General features: G+C 36.1%; 1 protein-coding gene across 1 annotated transcript in view; it reads right to left on the bottom strand.

Annotated features, from left to right (window-relative positions):
• The window catches only part of LOC131428068 (uncharacterized), a 75,150-nt gene extending 65,578 nt beyond the window's left edge, over positions 1-9,572 (bottom strand). The window contains exons 1-2 of the mRNA XM_058591718.1: positions 9,518-9,572; positions 8,629-8,881 (exon numbers count right to left, since the gene is read on the bottom strand). Of these exons, the coding sequence (XP_058447701.1) occupies positions 8,629-8,701 (73 nt within the window). The 5' untranslated portion in view covers positions 8,702-8,881; positions 9,518-9,572. The remainder of the gene's footprint in view (positions 1-8,628; positions 8,882-9,517) is intronic.
• Between the last annotated feature and the right edge of the window lie 10,493 nt (positions 9,573-20,065).

The following is a 20,065-nucleotide window of genomic DNA, read 5'->3' as shown; positions in this document are numbered from 1 at the left end:
AAAGGTACACCCATTTCTCACTCAAAATGCTGTCAGTATATCCGTGCAATGGGAAATCTTGGTTTACTTGTTTTAGTTTGTAAACTAGTTCTAAAGTTCCCCACCTTCCTTCTAAAGGGTGATTTTTTAAGAGCTTGAGAACTTTTTTAAACAATAAAACGCATAAAATTTGCAAAATCTCATCGGTTCTTTATTTTAAACGTTAGATTGGTACATGACATTTACTTTTTGAAGATAATTTCATTTAAATGTTGACCGCGGCTGCGTCTTAGGTGGTCCATTCGGAAAGTCCAATTTTGGGCAACTTTTTCGAGCATTTCGGTCGGTATAGCCCGAATTTCTTCGGAAATGTTGTCTTCCAAAGCTGGAATAGTTACTGGCTTATTTCTGTAGACTTTAGACTTGACGTAGCCCCACAAAAAATAGTCTAAAGGCGTCAAATCGCATGATCTTGGTGGCCAACTTACCGGTCCATTTCTTGAGATGAATTGTTCTCCGAAGTTTTCCCTCAAAATGGCCATAGAATCGCGAGCTGTGTGGCATGTAGCGCCATCTTGTTGAAACCACATGTCAACCAAGTTCAGTTCTTCCATTTTTGGCAACAAAAAGTTTGTTAGCATCGAACGATAGCGATCGCCATTCACTGTAACGTTGCGTCCAACAGCATCTTTGAAAAAATACGGTCCAATGATTCCACCAGCGTACAAACCACACCAAACAGTGCATTTTTCGGGATGCATGGGCAGTTCTTGAACGGCTTCTGGTTGCTCTTCACTGCAAATGCGGCAATTTTGCTTATTTACGTAGCCATTCAACCAGAAATGAGCCTCATCGCTGAACAAAATTTGTCGATAAAAAAGCGGATTTTCCGAATGGACCACCTAAGACGCAGCCGCGGTCAACATTTAAATGAAATTATCTTCAAAAAGTAAATGTCATGTACCAATCTAACGTTTAAAATAAAGAACCGATGAGATTTTGCAAATTTTATGCGTTTTATTGTTTAAAAAAGTTCTCAAGCTCTTAAAAAATCACCCTTTACATGGCATGGCTGTAAAGTCGCCATTTGTGACCCAACTCAAACTTTTATTCGTCATTTTTTTCAATTTCTTCAGACAGTTTGATATTCGTCTTTTGATGGCAAGACATTTAATGAATGATTCTTGAACTTTTGATTTTTAATTTATTAGTTGTAAGGAAATAAGTTCTTTTTCGATATTTTATCAAATGTCATTAGTTAACGTTTGTAAACGAATCAAATGAGCAAAACAAACACAAAAACCAATGCATTGAACAATGGGAACTGGTGACAAACAGAGAACGTACTTTCGCAGAAAATCTAATGAAAAATATCCTCCCAAATGTATCAAGCCAACAGTTAAATGTGGCGATGGCAGTGTGCTGGTGAAGAGGTGTTTCTGCTACGCTGGTTTCGACATCTTGGTAAAAATCGATGGAAAAACGAGAAAAAAATGAGAAAAACTTTAAGCAAGATAACGACCTCACACATACATCAAAACATTAAACAAACTGTTTAAGATCAAAAAAAGCTGCACCGCTCTCAAATTCATGGAACGGCCACCACAATCGTCAGATGCAAATCCTACCGAATTTTTATGAGATAAGCTCGATACAGAGGTGCGGAAATTGCGACCAGAAAGAGTCGAATGATTGGTGGAAAGAGTGTTCTTCAGAGTTAGTGAGGCCAAAATCAAATCGAAACCAACGTATTGATGTGAAAAGACGTGATAATTTTTTTTTGTTTTTCTTCAAAAAAAAAATCCAAAAATATCGAAGGTTAATGTTTATAACTCATTTATTATACATCATTGTCAACAAATCTGTTGCATTGAGCTGTCTGGGAAAGATTGAAAAATGAACATAGATGTGAGTGCAAATTTTTACATAGCAGTGTACACTGAAAAAATTGAACGTTTTTCCAAAATTCCAAATAAAAAAACAACAAAAAATTGTTGCTGTGAGAACCGATATTGGACTTTAATTTAATTAGGGTTTTTATTCTTGTGGAAAGGTTTTTGGAGGGCACGATTGATTTCCTATTTTTTTCTTAAACGCCTGTGCAGTTGTTTATTCGTTTTCATTGATTCGTTTCGTTTGTTGCGTGGACTTTAAGCAGAACAACGTCGAAAAATTGTGTACAAATGGTGCACAGAACGCGGACTGTCACTGAGAAAGATAGCAAAAATGGAAGGAGTAAGTGAAAAAACCGTGCGAAATGCAATCAGGAGGATAACCCCTTTGAGGATAAACAAAAAAAGGGGCGAAAAAAAGGTCCTGCTAACCCTCAGTTGGATAAACGTATACTGAAGGCGTTCGAGCACAAGAAGGAGGTTTCAGTTCGGGATGTGGCCAAAAAATTGGGCACTTCGAAGTCAAATGTTCTTAGTGCTAAAGAACGTTTGAATCTTCGAACCTATAAAAAGCAGAAACAACCAAAACATAGTCAGAAACAAGAAGCATCGATCAGACCGAGGGTTTGAAAGCTGTACAATACGATTCTTGCTGGAAATTTGAATTGCATAATCACACGGAAAGACCGAAATTAGCATTTTGGCGAAAAAATTAGTTGATTTTCTGATTTTAGTTAGTTATTTTTTGAGACAACTAAAAAAATCTTACTTTTGCTAATTTAGATTTTTTAATTCTAATTTTCTTAATAATAATAAAATATTTGTTGAAATGGCTATTTTTTTAGTTGAATTCACCAATTAAACGTGCTGTCATTTCTTAGCTAAGGCACGCTTCATATCCATTCAACTAATTTTTTAGTTGAATTAGAGAAATAAAACGTTGTTTTCAACCAACATAAATGGTTGAATTGGTTTCTGCAATTAGCAGCTATATGGCGCTCGTTAACACGTTAATAACTACTAGCCACTAGATGGCACACTACTACCGAAAAAAATTTCAGTCGCGGCTATCTTTTCTATATTTGCAGGTATAAATACGATGTTGTATTGGAGAAAAAGACATAAGCGAAACATAAACTTCTTTTTGAAAATTTTACTTCTAAATCGCTGTTTTCTTCTTTCGACTTCGCGAAATCGACTCTCTCATTGAAAACTTTGAGCACTCGGAAAACAAAAACCGAATACAAGTAGTACACCGGACGGCGTAGCCCGGAATGAGAAGATACAAAAAAACATCATTTGACGTGTACAATTAGAGTGCAACATTCGAAACTCACTTCACTGTTTCGCGTAAAAACATTATTACCCACAATCGCTTTAACTGCGCACAAATTCTGAATAAATACACTTTCCACTAACAGTTTACGTCATTTTTACATATCGGTTTAGAAAATTATATAGGGATATATCGTAGCACATGCGAAAAACATCTAAACAATTTGCGAGCAGTTTAAACAAGACTGTCCCTTTTAGCTTTTTAATGGATTGTTTTGCTTTGACACTGCTGTCCTTCAGTAATGACGGTGATAGATAAATAGAATCAAAGTTTCTGATTTTAATAAAGAAATTAGTTGTCAATGAGAATTTCGTGTTGGATTGAAATATTGCTGGTTTGTGTCCAAAATATTCGCCAACTAAACACTTTCTCTAAAAATAAGAGTTTTTTTCAGCACAGTAAATTCTAAATTTTAACTAATTTTATAGTTATTTTGGAAATTTTGTTGTTAAAATCAACTAATTCAAAAACAGTAATACGAATTAGGCGCAGAGCTAATTTCGGTCGTTCCGTGCATGGACGACGAAACCTACGTGAAACTCGATTACAAATCTTTGCCGGGACCACAATATTATACGGTGCGTAAAGGGAAGTGTTAAATCAGTCCGAGACATCGATTGAAGTCGAAAAATTTGGTAAGAAAGCTATGGTCTGGTAAGCAATTTGTAGCTGCGGTAAGATTTCGAATCCCTTTATCACCACTGCTTCAATAAACAGCGAAATATAACGACTTATACCCATGATTCGAAGCCACAAGGATCCTGTTATCTTTTGGCCAGATCTTGCTTCTTGCCACTACTCGAGATCAACGGTAGAATGAATCCACCAAATTGTCCACAACTTCGACCAATTAAGGAATTTTGGGCATTGATGAAGGCACATCTTAGGAAACATGTCTCGGCAGCCGAAACCATTCAACAGTTCCAAAAAGATTGGAAAAAGTGTCAAAACTTGTCGCCAAGAAGTCTGTATGGAATTTAATGAGGAACGTTCGCAAGAAGGTGCGCCAGCTAGTCTACAATGGCTCAGTAGCAAATGTTGAGAATAATATTCTGTTGTAGTCTAATATTATCAGTATATCGAAAAAAATTTAAACATCTAACACTAGTGAATTATTTACAGCAAAATCAAAGTGCGTCCATACTTTCTGGGACAGTCTTTACAAAAGTTTATTCGCACTTTTCAAAAAATAGTCTTGAGTTCAGTTGGTCTTATTCACCAAGCAAAACAACATGGTTTGCTACATTAAAGTCTCGTTCATAAGCTTAGTCAAATCGGAAAACGTGAAACATTTGATGACTTGTTACTAATTTCAGGAATTACTGTACCATAAATATGGCCTAGAATACTTCGAATGAATATCTATCAATCTAAATTAAAATCATACGAAATATTTTGATTTGCGTATCCATTTCACACGAAAAACAAAGTTTGAGCTCACGAAACGTAAAATCGTAGCTGGTGCAGCATCCCGCATTCATAAATTCTCGAAGTCATTGCTCTAGGGCACCAAAATGCAACAAATAACACAAACCGAATAGGATATTCGATTTCGCTAAAAAAGTATGCCCAGACTCTGTTCCGGAACAGAAGATCACCCGCGCCGCGACACCAAGTACAAACGAAACACCGTTTTCGATGGTAGAGCTCTCACTTGCACTCTTGTCATGTAACAATAAAGCCCCGGGATTAGACAGAATAAAATTCAACTTGTTGAAAAATCTGCCTGACCCCGCCAAAAGGCGCTTGTTGAGTTTATTCAATAAGTTCCTTGAGGGCAACATTGTTCCACATGACTGGAGACAAGTGAAAGTGATCGCCATTCAAAAACCAGGAAAATCAGCCACCGATCACAATTCGTATCGGCCGATTGCTATGCTTCCCTGTATCCGGAAATTGTTCGAAAAAATGATTCTCTTCCGTCTAGACAATTGGGTCGAAACTAATGGCTTACTTTCAGATACACAATTTGGTTCCCGCAGAGGCAAAGGAACGAACGATTGTTTGGCGTTGCTCTCAACCGAAATTCAAATGGCATTTGCTCGTAAGGAACAAATGGCGTCAGTTTTCCTAGACATCAAGGGGGCTTTTGACTCAGTTTCCATAAACATCCTATCTGAGAAGCTGCATCAGCATGGTCTTTCGCCAGTTTTGAACAACTTTTTACATAATCTATTGTCTGAGAAACATATGTATTTCGCGCATGGTGATTTGTCGACAATACGATTCAGTTACATGGGTCTTCCTCAGGGCTCATGCTTAAGCCCCCTTTTATACAATTTTTACGTAAACGACATCGATAAATGTATCAACACATCTTGCACGCTAAGACAACTTGCCGATGACAGCGTTGTGTCTATTATAGGACCCAAAGCTGGCGATCTGCAAGGGCCGTTACAAGATACTCTTGCCAACTTATCCACATGGGCTCTTCAAATGGGTATCGAGTTCTCTACGGAGAAAACTGAGCTGGTTGTATTTTCAAGGAAGCGAGAACCAGCACAACTACAGCTTCAACTAGGGGGTGAAAACATAGCTCAGGTCTTCACATTTAAATATCTCGGGGTCTGGTTCGACTCCAAAGGCACATGGGGATGTCACATTAGGTATATGAAACGAAAATGCCAACAAAGAATCAACTTTCTTCGTACAATAACCGGATCGTGGTGGGGTGCCCATCCAGGAGACCTGATCAGGCTGTACCAAACAACGATATTGTCCGTGATGGAATACGGATGCTTTTGCTTCCGATCCGCGGCAAACACTCATTTCATCAAGCTGGAAAGAATTCAGTATCGTTGTTTGCGTATTGCCTTGGGTTGCATGCAATCGACTCATACGATGAGCCTCGAAGTGCTGGCGGGCGTTCTTCCATTGAAAAACCGGTTCTGGGATCTCTCATATCGTTTACTCATTCGATGCGACATTTTGAATCCTCTGGTGATTGAAAATTTCGAAAGGTTAGTTGAGCTCAATTCTCAAACCCGTTTTATGTCCTTTTATTTTGATTACATGGCTCAGAATATTAATCCTTCTTCGTTTGTTTCCAACCGTGCTCATTTGTTGGATACTTCTGATTCTACTGTGTTTTTCGATACTTCCATGAGAGAAGAGATTCGTGGAATTCCGGATCACGTGCGCCCTCAAGTGGCCCCAAATATTTTTTATAATAAATTTAGAACAGTCAACTGTGAAAAGGTGTTTTACACTGACGGATCAAACATCAACGAGTCCACAGGCTTCGGTATCTTCAATCAAAACATCACCGCTTCGTACAAACTCAGTGATCCGGCTTCAGTTTACGTCGCAGAATTAGCTGCTATTCAGTACACCCTCGAGATCATTGAAACCTCGCCCAAAGACCATTACTTCATTGTCACGGACAGTCTAAGCTCAATAGAAGCTCTCCGGGCAATGAAGCCAGGAAAGTACCCCCCTTATTTTCTGGGGAAAATACGGGAACACTTGAGAACTTTATCTGAACGGTCTTATTCAATATCGTTAGTCTGGGTCCCTTCGCATTGTTCCATTCCGGGCAATGAAAAGGCAGACTCATTGGCTAAGGTGGGCGCATTAGAAGGTGATATTTATGAAAGACCAATCTGCTTCAATGAATTTTTCAGTATTTCTCGTCAGAAAACTCTCGAAAGTTGGCAAACTTCATGGACGAATGACGAACTGGGACGATGGCTACACTCCATTATTCCTAAGGTATCAACGAAACCGTGGTTCAAGGGGATGAACGTGAGTCGTGATTTCATTCGCGTTATGTCACGGCTCATGTCAAATCACTATACATTCAACGCACATCTGCGGCGTATCGGGATCGTGGAGAGCGGGCTCTGCACCTGTGGCGACGGTTATCAGGACATCGAGCATGTCGTGTGGTCGTGCGTAGTGTATCGCGACGCCAGATCGAAGCTACTGGAATCCGTCAGGGCCCGATGTAGACCGCCTGAGGTTCCGGTTCGGGATGTGTTGGCGAGTCGGGATAGTTCATATATGCTTCTCATATACCAGTACCTTAAACACATTAATATGCAAGTGTAATCTGTTACATCTCACTCAGAAAGTATAATCTCCACCTACAGGTTCGACACTAACATCCGCCCGATTCTCTCGATCCCAGTCCCTGTTCACCATCTTCATTGGAGCTAACAAGATCTTTTTTTTGTCACTAACTTTTTCGTTCCCCCTTCCCTGTTTCTTCTCCATCTCGATGGCAACTAATTAGATCTTCGTCGTTTCCAAACATTTTGTTCCCACACCCCCTTTTTACCCCGTTTCCCACAATATTTACTTTTTTCATTCTCTTCCGTAACATCACCATCACCGCCTGCGGAAGACCGCTCCAGTCGATGACCAGCTTGTGGGCCACCCGTCGGGCCTTCGTAGCCTGGGGGTGTTTCCCGCGGACCCACACGGACCGAAGAATGCGGCCAACATGAAAATTCACCAACGCCATATGGAAGACTCTCATGAAATATTCAATTCACCGGCCACTGCCGATCACCAGCTGAAGGCTGGATCTGCCAAAGTCAACCATTGCGACCCAAATATGACATTACTCAATGATACAACCCTAGTTTTAAGTTAGTCGTAAATTAAAATTAGTAAAAGCCCTTGGCATCTTAGAGCTTAAGCAGTGTGCCTTAAACATTATATTCTTGAATAAAAAAAAAAAACAAACCGAATATTCACTGCGAATCGGACATGGTAATTAGTCTTCGTTACGAAATTCAGATGAAATTTACGAATGTTTTTTTAATTGTGATACGCGTTTTACGACAGCTAGCAATGGCACCGAGATATATCGCTTTAAAAAAATGCATTGAGAACTGTTTGGTGACAAATTTTTATTAATTAATTTTTTAGTGGGTTCTCAAGCGACCATAAATCGTAGAAGTGTAACACGAAATGGCTTGCAACAATGGATTGTTTATTGTATTTACAAACATTAAAAATGCACGAATGGGACACATTAACGCCTATGGACGACAGCAAAACGCTTTGTTCCAGGTGTGCTAGACGATGTACAAAAGTGCTCATTGTATGTGCGAGGACGACGTCTATAATCCTCGCTTAAACTTTATTGTTATAGTCTACTTACACGTCCGAAGAGCATACGAAGACGAAAGATTCAAAATTGACTCATGTTGGCGTATAAAACTTTTTGCGAAAGAACTTTGGAATTGTGGAAAACTTTTCATAGCTATGAATGAATAGAATATGAAAAAAAATCCAACGCACTGTTCGTAAAAGGGTGCACAATAGGCACTTAAGCAAAGTATATTTTGAATGGCTATAACGTTCAGCATAATCATTGGAAGAAAAACTGTGAAAAAAAATTAAATATTCAATGTTAAATATTTTAGTAGACAGTTCATCCATTTGTATCAAAAAAAAATTTATTTAATTTACCTAAATCATCGCTAGTAATGTAGGGCAGAATAATAAATAATCCCAAAAGACTGCTGATAATCCGTGATTCCATTTTTCCGGTCAGGCACTGTATCCTTCTGAAAGTATGGCCATTTCAACCGACGCTCGCTGGTTAATCCTTGCAAGACTCACTAACTCACTACAAGCTTTTAATTTTCCAATTTATCATTCTCGCTCGCTCTACATCGCCATCGTTGTTATTCTTATCAATGAATTTATGTGCAAACAGACACTATTGATCGTAAAAAAACAAGACCTCCATTAATCATCGGTTTGCAATTATTCTTCTCATTTTTCCACACTTTATCGCTCTATGAATCACTTCATGCCTCAACCATGCATTCCTTTGTGAGGACCACACGGAAAACGGTTTTATTAAAAATTTTATTGCTTAGCACTTCCTGTGCACATGCTTCCCACTGAGATCGTCGAGTCCTATCTGGCCAAGTGCAAATGATCTATTACCGCAATTTGTAATTGCAAACGGCAGCCGGCGACACCGAAGAAATCGGTACACTGTTCTGGTTTAGTACCAGGTAAGTATACCAGGAACATCAAAAGCTCATCAATCAAATTGAAGTTTGTCACTCGCGCCACTATGCAAACATGCTGCACCACCTAATGTGGAATCAAATTCCATTCAAGAAGATGAAGCGAGAATAAAACACAAACACTCCTCTCCAGTCTTTCACAAAAAGCACTAGTCAGCCAAATATTTCGAATGAATGTATTAAATCTTAATCCTTAATCCAGCTTTGAATTTCTAGCACAAAGTGTTCCACTCAGCAGCACAAACGTTTATCATCTGTGAGGTCACAAAATACCACAAGCGCACTTAGTCACTTGGTCCTTGTTCCAGTATATTTACCGCGAATGGTCCAGAACGCTGCGTTCCAGACGAACTCTGTATTGTAACTGAATCTAGGATAACATTGCAGCTGGAGCCTTCACACACCACTGTGGACAGCTGGTTCCGTTCTGACGGTGGAACCCAACCGTGTCACTCAGAGAGAACCGGCGATGAAACTGGGCGGCGATGTAAAGCAGAAACAGAAAAGTCGGAAAATGAGTGCTCTCTCCGGGCTCACAAACGGCAGCTGTTCTCAGTCACGCGAGACAATCCCTTTTCCCTCTGTTTTGGTTGAAGTTTCAAGCGGAAAACTGCTATAAGGGACTCTATGTGCGCTTAATTTGCCACAAACCAGAATTTCCGGTTTACTTTGCAATATGAAGAGAAGCGAAATTTATATTTCCGAGTTGATCGCAGATTCCGGTGTTTGCTGAATTATTGGCATAATTTGAGAGTGGTCTGGTGAATCATTTTCTCCAGCCATCAGTCGCGTCGTTTATTTTACAACCACGGTAGGTAGGACTAAATTACAAAGGCTGTCTCATTTAGGAATGTGCAGATTTAGCCAACCTGTTATTATACGATATATTCAATTTAACCAAATCCACGAAAGTTGAAATCTGGAATTCTAGAAATTAACAACAGCTCTGATTTGTTGGAAACTTTGTATAATTCCTAAATTATAACTTTCCTCAAAAGATGGTATCGATTTGATCCAAAACTGATATTCGAAAAAGGCATGCTGTTTCTTCGAAACATTATAACTCGGAAACTGATACTGGTACTAAAATGGTGTCTAAGAATATGTGTGATGTGATGTGATGTGAAGTGAAGCCACCATCAGTTCAAGGACTTGCCAGTGGATGCGGGTAGACTTACAGTAGCCCCGATATGACTCATCCATTCACCTTCTTACTATAGCTGTTACCGAAAAGCGAACAAAAAGGGTTGGGCGGATACGTAAGTAGAGTCACTTACTCGTATTCCGCGGGAATAAAAGATGCTCTTCCAACCATAATATCCAGTGCATGGATGAAGCATATCGCTATACATGCTTGAACCCGCCTGATGGTTTGTTTGAGAAGGGCGCGTCAGACTCATGTCAAACCTTCAGAAGGAAACAAGTTTCCTTCAAGTGACTTGGGCTGGCTATCCACAATCCCTCGTCCAGTCATCAATTCGTCCGATGCCCTGATGCTCCCTCCTCTTTACGCCCCCGTGCAAAATGTTTTATATTGATAAATACAATGAAACATAGTGTAATGAAATTAATATAACATAAAAGGATATAATAGATTACAAAATAATATAATATAACATAATATAATATAATATATTTTAATTAATTATAATATAATACAATGTCATACAATATAATATAATATATTACAAAACATGATATAAAATAACAGTTAATGTAGAGTGTCAGTTATGCTCTTCTATCTTCGCAATACTGTAGGAAGTAGAATATTTCTCTTCTAATAACAATAATAATATCTACACGGAACGACCGAAATCAGCATTTTCGCGAAAAATTTAGTTGATTTGCTGATTTTAGTTAGTTATTTTTTGAGACAACTAAAAAAATCTTACTTTTGCTGATTTAAATTTTTTATTCTCATTCCCTTAATAATAATAAAATATTTGTTGAAATGACTATTTTTATTAGTTGAATTCACAAATTAAACGTGCTGTCATTTCTTAGCTAAGGCACATTTCATTTCCATTCAACTAATTTTTTAGTTGAATTAAAGAAATATAATGTTGTTTTCAACCAATATGAATGATTGAATTGGCTTCTGCAATCTGCAGCTATATGGCGCCCTGTCACCGAAACGGTAACACCGTAATGACTACTAGCCACTAGATGGCACACTACTGCCGAAAAAATTTCAGACGCGGTTGTATTTTCTATATTGGCAGGTATAAATACGATGTTGTAGTGGAGAAAAAGACATAAACCAAACGTAAACATCGTTTTGAATTTTTTTCTTCTTAATCACTGTTTTCTTCATTCTCACTGAAAACTTTGAGCACTCGGAAAACAAAAACCGAATACAAATAGTACACCGGACGGCGCAGCTCGGAAGGTTTGAAGATACAAAAAAACTTCTTCACAATTACAGTGAAACATTCGAAATTCACTTCACTGTTCCGCGTTAAAACATTATTACGCACAATCGCTTCAAGTGCGCACAAATTCTGAATAAATACGATTTCCACTAACAGTTTACGACATTTTTACATATCGGTTTAGAAATTTAAATAAAGATATATCGAACACATGCGAAAAACATCAAAACAATTTTCAAGCAGTTTCAATAAGACTGTCCTTTTTAGCTTTTTAATGGATTGTTTTGCTTTGACACTTCTCATGAGTTTTTGGCTAATAAACTTCTTAATACCCATTTCAGTTTTGGTTTCCTTGTGCTGTCCTTCAGTAATGATGGTGATAGATAAATAGAAACAAATTTTCTGATTTTAATAACAAAATTAGTTGTCAATGAGAATTTCGTGTTGGATTGAAATATTGCTGGTTTGTGTCCAGGATATTCACCAACTAAACACATTCTCTAAAAATAAGAGTTTTTTCAGCAAAGTAAATTCTCAATTTTAACTAATTTTATAGTTATTTTGGAAATTTTGATGTTAAAATCAACTAATTCAAAAACAGTAATACGAATTAGGCGCAGAGCTAATTTCGGTCGTTCCGTGTACATCTATAAAAATAATATATGTTATTATTATTGAGGACAAATTAATAATAATAACAATAAATATAATTATGAAAATAACAAAAAAAAACAATATAATATAGTACAATGAATTATATAATAAATAATAGAATAAATAAAATGATATGTTGCGATATGCAATGATATTATATTACTTGAGTTTATATGTCATTTCTCATCCTCTCATTCTGCCATCAACGCATTCCATAGACCATTTGTCACCACAGACACACGTGTAGGCATGAAACAGGAACCAGTGAGAACCAAGCTCACCTTGTGACGACCTTGATATTTAGTTGAAAGTTACTTTAAAAATGATAACTTATAAGGAAAACAAATTTATATTTTGCGCAGAGGTACGTAGTACTACTCATAATAAACCCTATAATATAATATAATATAATATAATATAATAAAATAAAATATAATATAATATAATACAATATAATATGATATAATGCAATGCAGTATAATACCATACAACATATTATATAATAACATAAAATAGTGTAAGACGATAATATATGAAATAATATGCTATGATACAATATAACAGTTGATGTCGTAATGTAAGTTACGCTCTTCTAATAATAATAATAATAATAATAATAATAATAATAATAATAATAATAATAATAATAATAATAATTAAAATAATAGTAATAATACATGATGTAATAAACAACAGAATTATATGTTGTAATATACTATGATGAACACTGCATTTTAGGATGGGCTTCAACCTACAAGCCATTTCGCACCCTCTCATTCTGCTACTAACGCAGAAGGCGATAGCACCCAGTCGACGCCGTTCTATTGACCAAATGTCATCATAGACGCTCGGGGAGGCATGAGATAGGGACTTGTAAGGACTTAGTTATCTCACCATTTGACGACCAAAATGGTGTCTAAGAATATGTTTGCAGAAATTCAATAGAGCACTATAAAAATATACAGTAATGCTTTTCTAAGAAGTAGAAAATAAACCGAAAAAATACAACTACAGAAAACACATTATTATTCTATGGACAAACTTTTTAACCTACATAGAAAAAAATTATGAATTTTACAAGTGACGTAGTTCTACAAACGATACAATTCATAACTACTTAACGTGTCAAATAACGCAATATTCCATTCGTACAGAATTGTACTTGCTCCGAGTGTAATTTGCGCGCGGCTAGCAATTGCCACTGTATGGATTTATTCGTATCAATTCTCCATCAAGCTGATATGTGCTTCCATGGCTCAGTCGATTAACTGGGGTGCTCTTGAACTAATGTTTCTCGGTTCAAGTCGCGCTGCCACCTCCCAATCTTTTGCTTTTTATTTTATTGGATATCAAGCCATGTAATTTTCGGATCACACAATTTTACATGTTCTGGAATATAAATTTGTGTGAATTACGACGCTCCATTTATGTGCATCTTAAAAGACGTAAAATCGCTAGAGGTTTTCGATCTGTGTACATTCAATTTTTTTAATTTATTTGATTTTACGTTTCGTGCTCGCGTCATCAGTACATAGCAATTCAAATTCAAAAAATTTTAAGATTCAGAAAAACTCCATGAACTGTCATTTAAACAGTATATAAAATGTATGGACACTTACACACAGTGACCATTTTCCAAGAAAAAATCGTTCTTGAAATATTCAGACTCAAACTGAAACTGAACGCCATGAATTTGCAAACTTATCAAATAACTCAAAAGTAGTATCAAAATACGTCATTTTTTTTTGAATTCGGATCAGGAATCTCAGAAAAATAGGCGGGATAAAAAAGCCACGGTTACGTCACTAATAAGATAATTGATAAGTGATCTAACAGTAGCGTTTAAATTATTCTAACTTTGTCGAAATCTATTGAGCGCCGCCACAAATGCGGGTTCACGCGAACCAACTTTCGTCGAAATCTGTTCAGTCATCTTTGATTAATAACAAATTAATACGCTTATACAAAATGAAAGGTTTTTTCAGTTTAACTCTTAAATGACCACTATCTAAATCTTTATGTCTGCTCTGTGGTTTATGTTGTTCTGCTAGGTGGCGTAACAGTTCTACATAAACTGTTAAGCACAGACGAGTCGAAGACGAAACGTTGTTGGTTGTTGAAATTATTGAAGAAATCTCTGACAAAATAGTGTTTAGATACAAAAAAGCTATTGGTCGATAAGTCACTTATACTTCTGTTTTTTTTCGATCTCGTTGAGCTGAGTCGAGCGGTATACAACTCTATCGGTCTCCGGGGATCCAGTAGAAAATTGGTGTAAGATGCATTTTTTTCGGTTTACCGAATTGCTCTCTATAGCTACCTTTTCATCATATATTACAGGCAATAATTCGAATTGCTTCAAAACAAAGCTGGACAACAGTTCAATGCTATTATATGTCATTGTTTTTTGAGTACTTGATAGATTGAATACACCCAAACCTACATTTACGAAACTTATATATGTATTTATGTATTATTATACGTACACATGTGTGCAAATATTTGTAATTCTTAATACATATACAATTAATATTGATGAAGTAAAAGCGATCATTTATATGTATAAATATATACACATATATGCTGACGAGTGAGTGTGTAAGCATACATCCATACATATATAAGATTCGTAGAAGGAGATTTGGGTGTACAGCTACGTTTAGTTTTGCATTAAGGTATATTTCGGTTTGTTTTTGGCAACAACATCTTTTTTATATGACATGATCCAACTATTTTCGGTAAATGACATGACTTTCTGAATATTTTCAATTCATATATTTCAGTACAGAAACCAATCACAACTATTTCCACGACTTCTTCCTCGCTACTTAAACACCTGCAGAAAGACGCACGTATAGACAAACATTTTAAATTATTCGGAGTGGTAAAAACATGGCTAAAAATTTTCACTTCGGAAAAAGTTTGATAAAAATACAGCGGAAAAATCATGTTACATAAAATGCACGTTTTACCTTTTTTTATATATATAAAAAATAGGTATAGAATTCGCTCAAACTTTCGAAAATTTTTCCGAGGCCCGGAGGGCCGAATGACATATACCAATCGATTCAGCTCGACGAACTGAGCAAATGTCTGTGTGTGTGTGTGTGTGTGTATGTGTGTGTGTCTGTATGTGTGTTGTCAGCTAAGAGGTCGAGATCTCAGAGATGGCAGGACCGATTTTGATCAAACAAGTTGCAAATGAAAGGTCTCCCCGTCACCCAAAACGCTATTGAATGGTTTTGAGATCGGATGTTTACTTTTTGAGTTATACGAAGTTTTATGTCAAAATTTTCAGTTTTTTGACAGTATCTGTCACAATTGACCTTGAAAACAGAATATGTTTTCAGACTAAGATTCCGCACGATAATACCTATCCAACAAGTCATAGATTGTTAAAATCCGTCCATTTTTAACGGAGATATCGAAATTTTTGTGTAAACGACTTTTCCCCCAATTCCAGCAGTAGGAGTTTTGAGCGCTGTATGACAAAGCAATGCTTGGGAGCAACGGAAAACACGATTTTTTATTCTGTTACATACAATTGTTTCTAAGTACCAAAAAGACTGTGTACAGCATCCTTTTCCATGACATTTAGCCTCGGACCGATTTTAGCACGGCTCGTTTTTGGCAACATAATCGTTCGAATATGACATATATAAACCAGATGATGGCAGATTTTTTTAAATTATATTGTTTTAAACTACTTACAGCAATAAATGCTGGAAGAACATAACATCCATATACCATTCGAATCAGTTCGTCGAGAACAGCAAATGCGTGTGTGACAAATAATTTCACTCAATTTTCTCGGAAAATTTCTTTTCTACAAATTCAGATTCATACGAAAAGTCGTATGCTCCCAAACAAAGTTCCTGAATTATGTTTGGTTCCGACCCCTGGTTCCGGAACTACAGGATGATATATGAAACGAAATCAAAATTGTGTTACTCATTCTACTCGTAGATGGCTGAACCGATCTAAGATTCAAATGAATTCTAAGAATCATCTAAGATTCGAATGAAAAGTTTCAAGATTTTATAAAACAGTTTGCTCTTCAGCCAGATCCAACATCCGGTTTCGGGGATACAGGGTGATTGGTATAAAAATGTCTATTCCACATAAATTAATCAGGTTTATCGGGTTAGCAGATTTGGATAGCCGATAAAAAAAATTAACTTTTTGTCGATTCAGAAGGCACCTAAAAATTTAATTCGTGCTATGATTTCTCAAAGATGTCTTCACTGATTTTCAAATATTTTGAAACAAATGTAAACTATACAGCTATTCAGAAGAATTTATCTGACTTCGGCCATACCGATTTTAGTATTCCGGTTCCAGTATAAAATCGTTTCTCAAAGCTCAATCGTTTTCTCAAAAAAAAGCCTAATCAAATATCAGAAACAAAAATTCAAATTAAAATAAACTTATATACAAAATTAATTAATTTTATCCAATTATGACTTCCGGTTCTCGAAATACATGATGATGAATTTTTAAAATTCAAACCGATATAGAAGATGGGATTGAGCTTCAAAGTTGGACTCAAAACAGTTGTAATTTATTCGTCATATGGCCATACGAATCGGTTTGGGTTATGCTGGTTCCTGAATACCGGCTCTGGAAGTACCTTAAATTACCGTAAACTCTAAAGTGGAACTTACATATCATGGCATCTTTAATCAATTATCACACTTCTAGATATAAATTCGATCCGATTTGCAGTTTCGACATTACAGAGTAATGAGTAATTAAAATCTCAAATTGTCGCTTAAAACGACGGTCATTTAAATAATGTCATGAAAACTTAAACACCGAAGAATATTCATGCAAAAAACACATGCAGATTGGTAAAAAAAGGTATCATCTCACTGCTAGGTGGATTAAACACGTTTTATATTAACATTTAGAAAAAGCCTCTATCTATTTTTTGTATCTAAAACGTGCAGCAATGCATGCTTCGCTGTACTTAGCCACCACGGTATTCACTTACAAAAAACAATTTCCCCAGTTAGGAGTTAGCTACGGGTTCGAGTCCCGTCTCTGCGGTAACATTTTCGCGGTTTTCACTACATCATTGTGTTCATATGTCAGTTTTCCAGTCTGTTTCCCCGTTAGATACTGATCATATTAAAAGCTAGCTCAAGACGGCTCTACGTCTTAACAAAGACTAAAACAAATCGTTGATATAATCACATGTTAGTAAATTATAAATACTAATGGTTCATAGTTCTAGTTTAATAATAATAATCAATAACAATAAAGACTAAATTAAGGTATTTTCAAATTATGTAATATTGACAATACATGACGAAAAAATCAGTATCTTCTACAAGCCAACAAAACGTGTGCGACGATTCGTTCAACTCAAGCAATTAAAATTTCGCGCGCATTTTTTTGACTACATATCACCTTAAATGATGTTCTTAGTTCAATTTCAAATTGATATTTAAGTCATCTTTAGAAAACACGGATGAGATAAACTGATTATTCGTACGGAGAAACCTTCGATCATAAAATTGCGATATCGCAGTTTTAATTTTTGCGATAGTAGATTTAACTAATTTCTTTTTGATTCAACCAATATGGTTTTTGATTAGCATATATTAAAGTAGTTGAAAAATATGTTGTTTTGAATGTTGTCAAATGCCGGAGACAGTTGAAAGCAAAACAATAATCGCAATGCAAAATCAACAACTTTTTTAGTTGAACTCTGTTCTGTTGAGAAACTTATGATAACAAGTGTTTATCTAACAGCGGTGTTGTGATAAAGTTAACCTTGTTTAAGATGAAAAAGATTTGATGACAAATTAGATGTTAATGAATGATCATCACGTAATTTTTCAGGTATGCGCAAAAATTTTATGCTTCAAATTCGATCATTGATTTACTTCCAGCAGACTGTTTTACTTTAAGCTGTTTGATACCGATGATGATGTTCATGCATTAGCAATAAAACGCTTTTTGACATGAATTTAATGTATAAAAGTAACAAGAGCGAAGGGTTTCAAACACACAGAACGCGCTGCGATTGAATGGCGCGTTTGAATTGCCGTCGCAAAATAACAATTCCCAGCGGCTGATGCACGTAAGCTCCTATAAATTGACTAAAATTATCAGTGCATAACTTTAGTTCAACCGTTTGAAGACATCATCTTTCAATAATCATTTTAGGTAAATTCAATAATTTCGCTAATTTACTCGCCCCTCCGAGCACTTTTGCTGATAAAAAACGTTTTTCTACATCAATCATTTCCGATCGAATCAGAAGTATATTTTTAGAATGTAGATCTTTACTGATCTCGACTTGACATGATCATGATCATACAAAAATCAAAATCACTTTGAGATCAGATCAGTTCTGAATTGGTAATGATAATTTATTCCTTGGTTAAGATCACTTGAAATCAGCAGTGATCGGTGGTTTTCCCAGCCCTGTTTATAACTAATGATATTACATGTCAATATAAAATACTGTCTATATTTTAGAAACGATATTTATTTCATGTATCTCAACATACCGAACTTATTTCAAAAAGATAATGACGTGTATCAGTAAGTATATTTTGATTATTTTCGCAAATCAATAACATTGTTCGAGTTGATTCAACTATTTGCAATGTCTAAAACAAATAAAACCGATTTATTTTTGAACTAGCAGAATTTTGTTTCAATAACAACACCAGTTATTTAACTAAAATATTTGTTGAAATTGAAAGGTATGTGTCCTCACTAATTGACAGCATTTTTTTCAAGCAGTTAAATTAGTTGTTTCAACCATCGTTTCTGCTAACCGAAAAACAAAAATGACAGTTTAGTTAAAACAACAATCGATTAGTTGTACCACATTTTAACCAATCGAATTCAGAAAATCAACTAATATTCTGGTTGAAATGGGATCGCGGGTGGTTCCGTGCACATTTAAAGAGCACTGGTTTGAGAATCAGTTTACAATTTACATTTACAGTTTACAAATTGTTTACAGTATTACATCTCGCTTGACGATATTTTTTTCTATCAATCCTTTGATCAATCGTTTTATCAAGAAAAAAATCAAATAAAAGATCCGGCTGTCTGGAGTTTTGTGAATTCCTGCGTTGATCGCTTCGTGCATCATGTTCGCTATTAGGATCGTGTTGTTTACCAAGATATATCCTGATCTTTTCTCATCTCTACTGATACATTTCCTTTTCTGTGATACCTGTGAAGATGCAGTGGTACCCGCTGTCTCCAGGAACAACGAGTATCGGACTAACATTCCTTTCCTTTCTCAGTGGCACAGTCTCTGGTCGTGATTTACTTCTATCGAGTATCATTTTACTGGGTCATTGTTCATTTACTCTAATTATTGCTAGTGGACGGTTTTCACAAATGAAAACATTTTTACAAACATAACATTCCTAACTTATAACATGTTAGAAAATTTTGTGATTTTAAATACTAACGAGACTAGATGCGTTTCAGCACTTGTTACGAAAAAATGCTTTTTGTTATAAACTTGTTAATGATTGTTGTTCGACATAGTTCCATAGGTTCCTATTTGATTTTATTTGGATTGAATTGCCAGTTCCGGAAATACACTGACTTGTTCTTACTTATGTGGTAGAGTTTTGCGAATAAACCTCGCCTACTTTGTACATATCCGTTCTCAAACTTCTCAGGAGTTCCTCGCGGCAGCAATAGAAGTCCACTTTTGTTCTTGCTGTTCTTCAATGATACTGTGTCGCTGCTCAGTGTTGACTGCAGATTAGTATATGCAGATGATTTGAAATTGTCCCTTGTAGTTCGCTCTATCGACGACTGTTTCCGGTTTTAAAAACTTCCTGATGCATTCGCCTG

Source organism: Malaya genurostris, chromosome 2, assembly GCF_030247185.1.
Source record: "Malaya genurostris strain Urasoe2022 chromosome 2, Malgen_1.1, whole genome shotgun sequence".
Taxonomy (NCBI): Eukaryota; Metazoa; Arthropoda; class Insecta; order Diptera; family Culicidae; genus Malaya; species Malaya genurostris.
This window is presented reverse-complemented; position numbering and strand designations above follow the sequence as displayed.